Source organism: Geotrypetes seraphini, chromosome 1, assembly GCF_902459505.1.
Source record: "Geotrypetes seraphini chromosome 1, aGeoSer1.1, whole genome shotgun sequence".
Classification (NCBI taxonomy): domain Eukaryota; kingdom Metazoa; phylum Chordata; class Amphibia; order Gymnophiona; family Dermophiidae; genus Geotrypetes; species Geotrypetes seraphini.
Genome location: NC_047084.1, coordinates 436221009 through 436234318, shown reverse-complemented (window position 1 = coordinate 436234318; position 13310 = coordinate 436221009). Strand labels below are relative to the sequence as shown.

Here is a 13310-nt window from a genome sequence, read left to right as displayed (position 1 = left end):
AAGCTTATACAAATGTAGGTTGCTGCTTGTCTTATGTTTGAGATATTCATTTTATAGGAGATCTGTTTGGAGGCAAGTTTCATGCATATTTAGCATGATAACCAGAAAACCAGACTGGCTGATATCACCAGATTATTAGAACCACTACCCTAGAGCTCTTCACCTGTATGCTAGGAGCCTCCTCTCCATCCTGCTGTTCTGTGCTTCTCTTCCATTCCACCCAGGACCGATACAGCCTCTCCTGGGCATCATGCAGTTTCTGGTTGGCATTTGACATGTTCTTATGAGCATATAACTAAGAGATCAAACTCAAATTAGAATTCAGCAATTCCGCGGCAACTAGCTTAGATCATTCAGCAAACTGACCCTATGTTCAGATAGCAACCCATCTCTGGATTTTCCAGGAAACAAAAACACCACTGTGAAAAAAAGTGCCTCGTGAAATATGAGATTAAGAGAGATGACAAGTTTGATTCCTTTAACCCCTTCCTGCATTTATCACTTCTGTTGCAACCACATCCAGACATCCAAAAGACAGAACACATCCCTTATACCACAGGCATTATGTGCTGTATCAAGATCATAGGCATTTTCAAGTGAACCCAGAATTACAGTATCTCAATCTAATATTTTCAGTTAATATTTGCCAAATAAATCACCAAGATCTGCTTACAAGATCAATGGTATGGTGAAGCTGGGCTATACCATCCTGGCTCCTGCATTTGACATCTTTGACCCTTGTCAAGGCCTGCTCATAGGCTCGCCTGCGAACCTTGGAAGAGAGAACCCCCAGTCTAAGGTAGTAACTTGGCTTCTGGATTCCAGCTTCAAATCCTTCAATTCTGGTTGCTTCTCTGGCTAAAAGAGAAAGCCCGTTAAATCCAAATTCAACGGCATGCAATGCAAACCCTTTCACCTTGGGAAGTAAGTAATTTAAGATTCACAATATGTAGAGGCAGTATCATACAGTTGCAACTTGTCCTCTTCAAGAGCTTTATACCCAATTAAATACAGTTATAAACACAAAAAAAGGTGTATTAAGGTGATCAAGTATAATAAAGCTAAACATTAAGACACTTGCGAGACCCATAATTCTGAAGACTGAACCTTCAAAAAGATGTAAACAGGATGGAGTCTGTCCAGAGGAAGGCTACTAATATGGTCGGTGGTCTACATTAGTGCTGCCCGATTCAGGAAAAAAAATTTTGATGCGATTCGATTCAGCCTATTGAATTGGTTTTTCAATTCGATCCAATTCGATTTTCCTGCCCAATTGGGTGTTGTTTTCAAACATCCTGGTTGGTTTATTTTATAGCTTCTACACCCCCTTTGCCCTCTCTCCTACCCACACTGGCGCTGTGGTGTAAACAAAATAAAGAAACAAAAAGGACTTTTCCTCTCTCAGTTAAATCCTAGGTCACGTTTGCGGTCTAACGCCAGCTCTGGCAGGATACACTTTTCAAATCTGACATATTGTAATCGCAAAACAGAAAATTATTTTCTACCTTTTGCTGTCTGGTTGTCGTCTGATAACTCGCTTCTTTCTTCTTTCTCCGTGCTAACCATCCAACTTCCATCTGTGCCCTCCCCTTCCATTTCCATTCCTTTCCCCTGGTCTAGCATCTGTCTCCCCCCCCATGCCCTGACATCTCTCCCTCCATGGTCTAGTATTGCCTTTCCCTCCCTCCCATAGTCTTGGCATCTCTTTCCTCTCCTCTCCTCTCCCTTCCAGAGCTTCCTGATCCCTCCTTCCCTCTCTCCCCAATTGGGTGCAGCAACAGCATTTCTCTTCCCCCTTCCCCTCTCACTCTCCTCCTCCACTGCTCTCCCCCTCCTTTTTCACTGCAGCTTTCACTTTTCCATTTTAAGTCCAGCAGCACTCTCCTCTGTTCCCAATCCAGCAGCACCTCTCCCTCTCATCTCCCTCCTCCACTCAGCTCCAACAGTACCTCTCCCTCCACTCTGCTTCCGTTTCCCCCACCAACTAGCTGCAGCACCTCTCCTTTCCACCCCCAGGGCAAGCAGCACTTCTCCTCTCCGACTAGCAGGGCTCCTCTCCCTTCCCCTCATCTCTGACTAGAAGCAGTACCTTACCCACTCACCTCCCAGGTCTAGCAGCATCACTCCCTCCTCTCCTCTTATCAGCCCCCTCCCTCTTGTCTCCCAGGTCCATCGGCACCACGCCCCCCTCCCGATTAAACAGGCTCTCACCGGCTTGTGGATTCCCCGGCCTGACTCTGCACAGCCTGAAGTTGTGTTTGACTCCGGTAAAGAATGTACAAAAGAAACAAAATCAGGCGCTTTTTCAAACCCTCCCTGTAACACTAGCCTGTATTAGCAGCTGCACCGCTCTCTCCTTCTGTAGCTTTAGCAAGCCAGTTCTCTTCTGCAGCCTCAGAGCCTCTGCTAGGCCATCCTGCCTCTGAGAAAGGAGGAAGTTGCATCATCAGAGGCGGGACGGCCTAGCAGAGGCTCTGAGGCTGCAGAAGAAAATTGGCTTGCTAAAGCTACAGAAGGAGAGAGCGGTGCAGCTGCTAATACAGGCTAGTGTTACAGGGAGGGTTTGAAAAAGCGCCTGGTTTTGTTTCTTTTGTACATTCTTTACCGAAGTCAAACACAACTTCAGGCTGTGCCGGGTCAGGCCAAATCCACAAGCCGGTGAGAGGGTTTAAAAAAAAAAAAAAAAAGCTTTGAATGGCAGGATTCGTGAGCGGGATGACAGCCGGGCACGGGGAGGTTGGGCCCCAAATCGGAGAGGCCAATTTTTTTAAAATACACATTGATTCGAATCGATTCACCCAAAGTGAATCGGTGATTCGAATCGGAAATCGGGCAGCACTAGTCTACATCATAAGGTGTACAGGGACAGACTCGAAGACCTCAATATGTTTACTTTGGAGGAAAGGTGGGAGAGTGGAGATATGATACAAGAGATTAGGCTCTTATTATGGATATCTTTTCCAATAGACAGAGATGGTATGCTGAACCATAGGGCTCTCCATGCCTGCTCATGAGCATTCTGCAGAAGGTAAAATTATGGTCATACCTGTTAATTTTCTTTCCTTTAGAAGCAGCAGATGAATCCAGAGACTAGTGGGTATAGCTCACATCGACCAGCAGGTGGAGATAGAGAACTGATTAACAGTTGGCCTTAAAGCCTGGTGTTCTTTCTGTTGATTCAGTTATGCACTTTGCCCAAGCATCCCGAAAGGAGAATGAGCAGCCACAAACTCCATTCCAGTAAAAAACGTGTCTTTCTCTTCTGAATACCATTGATATTTTCTCGTTTTTCGTTTCTTGTGTTTTTTTGTTTTTTTTTTTTTTTCAGTCATGAAATAATACACTTACCAACCATAGCCCCGGCTAACCTAATGACCTAAACACCCTACACACAGCCCGTGCACATGGGGAGGGGCTCTGGATTCATCTGCTGCTTCTAAAGGAAAGAAAATTAACAGGTATGACCATAATTTTACCTTCCATAGCAAAGCAGCAGATGAATCCAGAGACTAGTGGGATGTAGCAAAGCAAACTCAAACTGGGTGGGACGCCAATGCCGCCTCTGCCAGCACTGCCGCGCCAAAACTCGCCTCTGAACGGGCTGCTACATCTAACCGATAATGCTTTGAAAAAGTATTCCCTGACGACCAAGTGGCCGCCCGGCAAATCTCCTCTAATGACATCCCCCCGGACTCCGCCCAAGATGTAGCTAAAGCCCGAGTGGAATGAGCCTGAAGGTGCTCCGGTACCTTCTTCCCTGACAACACATATGCCGAAGCAATAGCGTCCTTGACCCAACGCGCAATGGACGCTTTAGACGCCGCCATCCCTTTGTTTTTACCCGCGAACGCGACAAAGAGATGGTCCGACCGGCGAAAAGCATTCGTCACCTCCAAATAATGGAGAAGCATACGGCGGACATCCAGAAGCCGTACCGACAAAAAACGCTTCCCCCAATCCTCCTTCCTGAAGGATGGCAGAAACAGACTCTGGTTCACATGAAAGGACGAAATAACCTTAGGCAGGAAGGACGGCACCGTACGCACCGTCACCCCAGTCTCCGAGAAACGCAAAAAGGGTTCCCTGCAAGAAAGCGCTTGCAACTCCGATACTCGCCTTGCTGAAGCCATCGCCACCAAAAAAACTGTTTTTAGTGTGACATCTTTCAAAGTGGCCGCTGACAGGGGCTCAAAAGGTGCCCCCTGCAATTTCCCAAGGACGAGTTTAAGGTTCCAAGTTGGACAAATTCGCTTAACCGGCGGCCGGATATGTTGAACCCCCTTGAGGAAACGTACCACGTCCGGCTGTGATGCGAGAGCCGAGCGAGCCACCCGGCCCCTGTAACAGGCAATGGCCGATACCTGAACCTTTAAAGAGTTATATGCTAACCCTTTCTCTACGCCCTCCTGCAGGAACGCAAGAATAGCCGGCAGAGAAGCCTGGAAAGGCGCAATTCCGTGTCTTCCGCACCATGACTCAAAGATCCTCCAGACCCTCGCATAGGAGGCTGACGTAGAAATCCTCTTAGCCTTAAGCAGGGTGGAAATCACCCGTTCAGAATAGCCCTTCTTTTTCAGCCGTGACCTTTCAATAGCCAGGCCGTAAGACCAAAGCGGCCCGGATCTTCCATTAATATTGGACCCTGAGTTAGCAAGTCCGGAGTTACCTGGAACGCTACCTGCTCGCCTACCGACAGCAGCATCAGATCCGCGTACCACGGCCGCCGTGGCCAATCCGGAGCCACCAGGATTACTCTGCCTCGAAAGCGAGAGATGCGTTGCAACACCCGCCCTATCATGGGCCAAGGCGGGAATACATACAGAAGGGAATTCGGAGGCCACGGGAGAGCTAATGCGTCCACCCCCTCCGATCCCTGTTCCTTGCGTCTGCTGAAGAACCGAGGCACCTTCGCATTGCGGGAAGAGGCCATGAGATCCATCTCTGGCAACCCCCATCGACGGACTAGCAGGCTGAACGCTCGAGCCGACAACTCCCATTCTCCCGGATCGAGAAGAGTTCTGCTGAGGAAGTCCGCTTGCACGTTTTCGTGCCCTGCAATGTGGGCCGCCGACAGAAGCGGAACCTGCCCCTCTGCCCACCGAAACAAAAGTCTTGCCTCTTCGGCTAACTGCGGGCTCCGGGTACCCCCCTGACGATTGACATACGCGACCGCCGTGACACTGTCCGAAAAGATCCTGGTCGGTCTGTCTTGAACTAGGGCCTGAAAAGCCCGCAGCGCTAACCGGATCGCTCTCAATTCCAGTAAGTTTATGGGCCATTGAGCCTCCTGGGAAGACCACCTTCCCTGCACCGACGTGTGCATGCACTGGGCTCCCCAACCCTGCAGGCTGGCATCCGTTGTAACCACCACCCAATCCGGTGTGGCCAACGGCATGCCCCTCCAAAGATGCAAGTCCTGGAGCCACCAGCGCATGCTGTGAGCCGCACGAGGACTCCACTGGAGACGCACATTGTAGTTCAGAGACGCTGGAGACCAGCGAGAGAGCAGAGACTGCTGTAAGGGTCTCATGTGGCTCCGGGCCCAGGGAACCACCTCCAGAGTCGCCACCATGGAGCCCAGCACCTGCACATAATCCCAAACTCGAGGTCTGGGCGACCCGAGAAGGAGGCGAATTTGCGCCTGCAATTTCTCCCCCCGGTCTCGGGGTAGAAACACCTTCCCCTGAGCCGTATCGAACCGTACCCCCAGATGCACCAAAGACTGCGATGGGGACAAAACACTCTTGGGAAAGTTGACAATCCACCCCAACGACTGAAGGAGAGAGATCACTCTCTGCGTCACCGACAAACTCTCCTGCCGGGATGAGGCGCGGATCAACCAATCGTCCAAGTAAGGGTGTACCCGAATCCCTTCCTTGCGTAGAAAAGCGGCTACCACCACCATGACTTTGGAAAACGTGCGGGGAGCCGTCGCCAGGCCAAAGGGCATTGCCCGAAACTGAAAATGTTGGCCCAGAATCGCAAACCGCAGATACCGCTGATGCGGAGGCCATATCGGAATATGGAGGTACGCCTCCTTGAGATCGAGAGACGTGAGGAACTCTCCTGGTCTTACCGCCGCAATAACTGAGCGCACCGTTTCCATTCGGAAATGGCGCACGCTGAGGAATCTGTTGACCCCTTTGAGATCCAGCACTGGTCTGAAGGACCCCCCCTTCTTTGGTACAATGAAGTATAGGGAATAGATACCACGGCCTACCTCTTCCGGGGGCACCGGTACCACCGCCCCCAGATCGAGCAGCCCCTGAAGTGTCCTGCGGACCTCGGATCCCTTGGCCGCGCCACGGCACGGGGACACCAAGAAAGAATCTACGACGGGAGCGGCGAATTCTAATTTGTACCCTTCGTGAACAATGTCCAACACCCATTGGTCGGACGTGACAGCGGCCCACTCCGCCCGGAAAGCCGAAAGCCGACCCCCTAAGGGCAGGGCGGAGGGAGCCAAGCCCCCGTCATTGTGGAGGGCGACTGGCTGGGGTACGGGCTGACTGCCCTGAAGAGGGTCTCGCCGCACGAAAGGAACTTCTCTGCTGAAACCGAGGTCTCGAAGCAGAGAACGGGCCAGATGCAGCCCTAGAAAAAGGTTTACCAGCCCTGGCCCGCCTAACATCCCGGAAACGCGGTCTAGATGATGCGGCCCTTACCGGGGGCCTAGCCCTGTCCTCCGGTAAACGCTGCGTTTTGGTATCCCCAAAATCCTTTACCAGTTTATCCAACTCCGCTCCAAACAATAAACCCCCTCTAAACGGGAGTCTCACCAGCCTGAGCTTGGACGCTGCATCGGCCGCCCAATGACGGAGCCACAAGGACCTGCGGGAAACCACAGCCAGAGACATCTGTTTCGCAGACGCCCGAATAATATCATACAAGGAGTCCGCCAAATAAGCCAAGCCGGACTCCAAATCAGCCAGTTCCGAAGGGACAGTACCTCCAGACTCCAGCAATTTATCGGTCATCCCTTGTGACCACTGCAGACAAGCCCGCGCCGCGTAAGAACTGCAGATTGCGGCCTGTAAGGTAACTGCAGCCACTTCAAAGGACATCTTTAGGGATGCTTCAATCTTTCTATCCTGTGCATCCTTAAGTGTCACGCCCCCTTCTACCGGCAAGGTAGTTCTCTTAGTCACCGCTGCCACCAGAGCGTCCACCTTAGGCAATCTAAACCTGTCCAGTTCGGTCGGTTCGACTGGATACAAGAGCCTCATGGCCCTTGCCACCCGCAAACTGGCCTCCGGCGCCTCCCATTGCGCCGAGATCAGCTCCTGCATGGCCTCATGGACCGGAAAGGCCTTAGACGGCCTACGGGTACCTGCCATCAGGGGGTTACCGGACCCCGTGGCATCTTCCTGAGCAATGTTCAAACTCTGCAAAGCTTTTGAAATAAAAGAAGAAAGCTCCTCTCTATGGAACAACCGGATAGCCGTAGGGTCATCCCCCTCCCTACTCGGGATACTCTCCGTGTCCCAATCCAATAGCTCCCCTTCCTCCAATGACTCAGGCAGGGAGAAAGGAGATCTGGGCAACATATCCACTGCCTCCGCAGACACTAGCCTGCGCTTCTTAGCCCCCTGCGACTGCCCCGGGGATCCTGCTGCCCCTGCCGTGGGTCTAGCCTCTGTCCCCTCCCCCCCCGTAGAGGTAGAGGGTACCGCAAGGGACCGCCCGGCCCCCAGCCCCGGCTGGGTAGGCTGCGAGCGCTGTAATTGTAATGCCTGATGGAGCAACATCACAAATTCGGGCGAAAATGCACCCCAGCTAAGAGGCACTCCCCCGCCCTGCTCCGAGCCGAGGGGAGGGGCCGCGCCGGCCTCCAGCGCTCTCGCCTGGTCCCCCGCCGCCTCACTCTTGTCCTCCGTGGCCGAGTCCTGCAGCAACCCTGCATCGGCTCCGAGCGGCGGGGACATTGCGCAAGCCTCCCGCACTCGGGACATGGCTGCCTCGCAAGCCGCCAAAAACGGGTCGTCTGCCTGTGCTTCCAAGCACCCGGCAGAGCAAAGACCCGACCGTGTTCGGCGCTCCCCACAGCGCGAACACAGCTGACTAACTTCTGCAGCCATCCCCCCTCGGCCTGACAAAACAGCTCCGACGCGGTTTTTTTTTTTTTTTTTTTTTCACACACGCGGCGAACGCCGCCGAATGACGACTCCGCCCCCCAAGACGCCCGGCACCCGGGAAAACGCGACCACCCTCGAGGAAGGAAAAGAAAACACTCACCCGGTCAGCCGCTTACCCCCGAAGCCAGGCAATCATTGGTAAATGTACTGCATGCCGCGTGAAGCACAGCCCGGCTCAGTACAAGCAGGAAGGCCTCCCCTTTTTTTTTTTTTTTTTTTTTTTTTTAACTGGAATGAAGAAGCCAGCCACTCCTGCACCTGGAAAGGAACCCCTCTATCCAACGGAGGGGAGGGTGGAGTAGGGACCTGGGAGGGCCCAGGTGTACCTCCCAAAGCCGGCACCAAACAGCCAGGCACCCCCACCTACTGAAGAGAACTAGTCTCAACAGAGGAATCCTACCGGAACACCACTTCAATCTATCCTGCAGCAGGCAGAGACCAGGAGCTAGAAGTATAGCTCCAACCCTGCTGGGAGATAGAGCAAAACTGAATCAACAGAAAGAACACCAGGCTTTAAGGCCAACTGTTAATCAGTTCTCTATCTCCACCTGCTGGTCGATGTGAGCTATACCCACTAGTCTCTGGATTCATCTGCTGCTTTGCTATGGAAGATGTTAATCACAGCTTTTCAGTTCCTCCTCCCTGGTCTCTGATGCCCCCTTCAGTTTGTACCAAAGCTAGCAAAAGCCATACAGAAGACAGGAGAAGGAGGTGAAAGAGGAATTCCAACACCAGGGGGAAGATTCTCAATACTAAAATGTATCTTTAACGTGCTCGTTACACTGGTTCCAGCCGGTTTAGCATGTATGAATTTTAGCAGCAGATCATCAAAATGGCTTACCATGGTCTTTTCAAAGTTTCCTAGCAGTCTCCGATTCTGCCATGCAAATTTAGTACAAGATCAATAATATTAAAATGAGTACTCGGAGCAATTCTCTATCATCGTCAAGTGATTCCCTAACTTTGTTATGCCAAATTTTCAGCCAAAATTTGCCAACAGGTCTCAGCTGTCGTAGCCTTACTTTCTGATCAATGCCCGAGCACTGATTGGCTCAGGCACTGACAGGAAAGCAAGGTTTGACAGCTACGAACCCCCCACCACCACCACCACATGTGAATTAAAAAAATAAAAAAACTACCCCACTCAAAAATCAAAGATTGGCTGGAGATGCCCACCCTCTCTCACTGCGCTCGCCCAACCTCCCGATGCCCACTCCCTCCTAATGCATTGTAAACCCCCATTACTACCTCCCCTGGCAACAGGAGAGATGCCCACTCCCTCCCACCACGTCACACAATCCTTCAATGCTACTACCCTCCCACACCCAACCTCACGACACCCACCCCTGGCAGTGGGAGAGATGCCCCTCCCCCAACATTACAACCTCCCCCCGCAGGAGAGATGCCCAATCCCTCCCGCCATGTCACACAATCCCACAGTGCTACTACTCAACCACACCCCGCAGCAGGAGGGATGCCCAATCCCTAAGGCTGTCATCCAAACCCCCTCCCTCCCGTCCCTCCCTACCTTATTGGCAAAGTCCAGCCAGAGGGACACCTCCCCGCTCCAACTCGTAGGCCCGCCTTTTACAAAATCCTGTTTTTGAGAATAAGAGGAAGATTGTGATCTCTGTAGGTTATGTTGGTTGTAAGGGGCAAACCACGTACATGGATAGTACTGTTAGAGGCTATGCTGGACTATGATGATTCATCAAACAGGGACTCAGAGGATTTGATCCCTTTACTTTCCCAAAGTGAGGCTTCCCTGATGGGAGAACCAGCCTCCTATCAAAGCAGGCACAGCAGTTCCTTACGTAAAAATCAAACTGAAGAATGAAAAACACCTCAAAATAATAACGAAGGGAGCAGATCAGCATGACATCTTCGTGCCTTCCTGAAGGAGGAAGAACTGAAGGGGGCAGCAAAGACTGGGAAGGAGAAGAAGCTGAAAAGCTGATTGATACCTTCTGCAGAATGCTCGCAGCAGGCATGGACAACCCTATGGCTCAGCATGCCATCCCTAATGCACTAGAAAGAGACACTTAGATACCTATGTGAGTCTCTTTCAACTGAAAGAAAACCCCAGAGTGAAAAGGCATAGGATGAAGTTAAGCGGTAATAGGCTCAGGCGTAATCTAAGGAAATACTCTTTCAGGAAAGGATGGTAGATGCATGAAATAGTCTCCTGGTAGAGGTGGTGAAGACAAAGACTGTTTGACTTCAAAGAATGGGACAAGCATGTGGGATCTCTTAAGAAGAGGATATAGCGGATGCTACAGATGGGCAGACTAGATGGATCATTTGGCCTTTATGTGCCGTCATGTTTCTATTAAGTTCAAAAATAGGACAAACTAGAACATAATGAAAATTTTAATAAAACCAAGTTTCTGGATTTCATGATAATCTCTAGTTACACTGAAGTTTTGTAGTCAAGCAGTTGGTCTTTACTTACCTAATTCCTCATCACTCAGTGGTAGACATTGATCCACAAGAGCTTCAGACTTGGTCAGTGCTGCATCTACCCCAGTGCTCACCATCTGCACCATGCGGCTTCCCAAAACAATACTGCCACTCACAAGTGTCTTGGTTATTTCCATGCCCCCCTGCACAGTTCCTTTGGTTTTGTCCAGCACTCCAGTGATTGTAAGGGCAACAGCATCCTTGGCACTCATGACCGTCGCCGTTACAGTTTCCTTTGCTCCACACACCATGTCTGTGGCACTGGCAATAAGCTAAGATGGGAAAATTGAGTTCACATAAGTTCAAAGGACAACTGATAACTAGATTTCAGGAGCTGAAGCCATTATCCCCAAACCTCAAACTGCCAGTTCGCAGGCAGAATTACAAGACCTAAGCCATGTTGGCTCTTTGCAATACACGTATTAGTGTATTCTACCAGAATGGATAGAATCACCAAGAGTTAGATTGGTACACTCAGACCCAGATCTAACCTCACCTTATCAGTTGGTTGGCAGAGGATGGGCAGCTTCTCTTCAACTTTGTCCAGTCCAATGCAGGCATAATTATTGGCAAGAACAACTTAAAAATAATGAAATATGTGCCAATGAGTTTCACGATAATTGGTATTAAATACAAAGTCAAGCATTCTAAAATGGTGATTCTCAAGTTCTACTCAAGTAGAAAGATCTCAGAGATATGTCTAGTAGTCCTGAACACTAGGGTTATGCATCTGAACCCACAAGTTGCTTGCAGAATGCCATCAATTGTCTTTGAACTCTGCCTCCTTCTCAGGCAGCTGCTCCTGCCCCCTCAGTTTGTACAAAAGCAGTCAACGAGCACTATAAATGACAAGACATAACTGGAAGGAGGGAAACAGGGAAAAATCCCCGACCGGTCTGCTCTGTAACAAACATTACCAAAGAGCATTATAACATTCAAGTAACTGATCAAAACAGATACCAAAACGATGTGCAACTTGCACTAATATTATACAGAGTACGGAGCTACTCACATGTTCTGCTATCAAGTAGCTTATATGAGAAACAGAGAAGTCTTCAAAGCCAGATTGATCCCAAGGCAGACGAAGCTTACTTACAGGGCAAGACTTCATGACTATTAGACACATCTACAATGTGTCCAATAGTCCTGAACCATTGGGATATACCAAAGCAGTCCCCCGAGTCTACCTTCAAAACGAAGGACCCAAAAGCAGCATCTCTCCTGGCTGCTACATCTACTCTATGGAACCTGGTAAAGGTAAAGGTAAAGTGTAGACCATGTAGCTGCTCTATAGATTTCCTTGGGCGAAACTGCCAAAGTGTCTGCCCATGGGGTAGCAACTCCTCTGATGGTGTGTGCTTTCAATGGAATTGGCAGCTGCTTACTACAGCTCACATAATAGCCATTTTAATCCATCTGGAAAATCAAGACCTTAGACGCTGGCCTCCCTTTCTTAGTCTGACTAGCTAGAACAAAAAGGCGATCCAATACATGAAACTCATTGGTAACCTTGAGGTTCCTGGAGAAGCACTCACTTGACATTCAGCAAATGCAACCCTTAATCCTGTATCTTAAAGACACCTTAGGGTGAAAATTGGGCTAATGGACTTCCTGATTGACAAGGAAGGCAGAGACTTCCTTGGTAAAGATAGAACTGTGCATAAGGAAAGCCCTATTTCCATAATCTTAAGGAACAGCTCCCTACAGGACAGTAACTTGGAAACTTGTCCTGCCGATAAAATTGTGCTTTAGGGGAGTCCCCATGGGCTGGGTTTGGCCCGATTTTTGCTGGCCAAAATCTTCGAATCTATACGAGATTTTTTTTTTTTTTTTTAAATAAAGCTTTCATCAATTACTTTTGTACAAACTGGGGGGCAGGAGCAGCTGCCTGGGAAGGAGGCAGAGTTCAAAGATGATTGACAACATTCTGCAAGCAATTTGTGGGTTCATATGCATAACCCTACTGTTCAGGACTACTAGACGTATTGCACTAGAAAGTTGGGTTTTACTGGGAACTTTGTAGATCAAATACAGATAGCTAATACAGAAAGAAAAATGTATTTGCTAGAACAAGCTCATGAGGGAAAATAGAAAAAAAAAACCAAAACATATGAGTGCAAAAGAGACCAAGAAAAGGTTGGTGATGGAGAAAAAAAAAATCCAAAACCTACTTACATCTCTGATTAAGATAGCACCATAGATGTCATCAGGTAGAAAACAAATGGAGGATATGTATCAGCCTCCCAGTAGAGAAGATATAAATTTCAGCATAATATTCTCCATCACATGGCATAAACAGATCGGTGGCAGTGGAGCAACAGTGGTAAATATGACTGTAGTAAAGATGTATGTTTGAGTGTGTGTGTGTGTGTGTGTGTGTGTGTGTGTGTGAAGGGGGGAAGCATAGCCGGTTTCAAGTGTGCCTTTGCTTCAAACAGCATTTATAAGCAGGCTTTCAATTTCCCACATACAGACATATGTAATATTAAGGAAGCATGATGTGGCTATTACTTATGAGTTTCATATCAATATCACCAATTTACAATTGAATCACTAGGCTTAGCAGCGGCATGAACCAATCTTCAAGGATGCTAGCTTCTAACTACCAGAGATGCCAAGGAGGCCCAATTTTTGGAAGGGAGAGATTTTTAATACACCACAGCTCTGCCCAATTCTGCCCCCACCCCAGTACTCCTCAATCCTACAGCCATTCTA

General features: G+C 49.4%; 1 protein-coding gene across 1 annotated transcript in view; it reads right to left on the bottom strand.

Moving 5' to 3' along the window:
* LOC117348088 (perilipin-2-like) overlaps positions 1-13310 on the bottom strand; it is a 62256-nt gene that overhangs the window by 28887 nt on the left and 20059 nt on the right. Inside the window, exons 5-8 of the mRNA XM_033919773.1 lie at positions 11092-11174; positions 10588-10867; positions 674-858; positions 164-295 (exon numbers count right to left, since the gene is read on the bottom strand). Of these exons, the coding sequence (XP_033775664.1) occupies positions 164-295; positions 674-858; positions 10588-10867; positions 11092-11174 (680 nt within the window). The remainder of the gene's footprint in view (positions 1-163; positions 296-673; positions 859-10587; positions 10868-11091; positions 11175-13310) is intronic.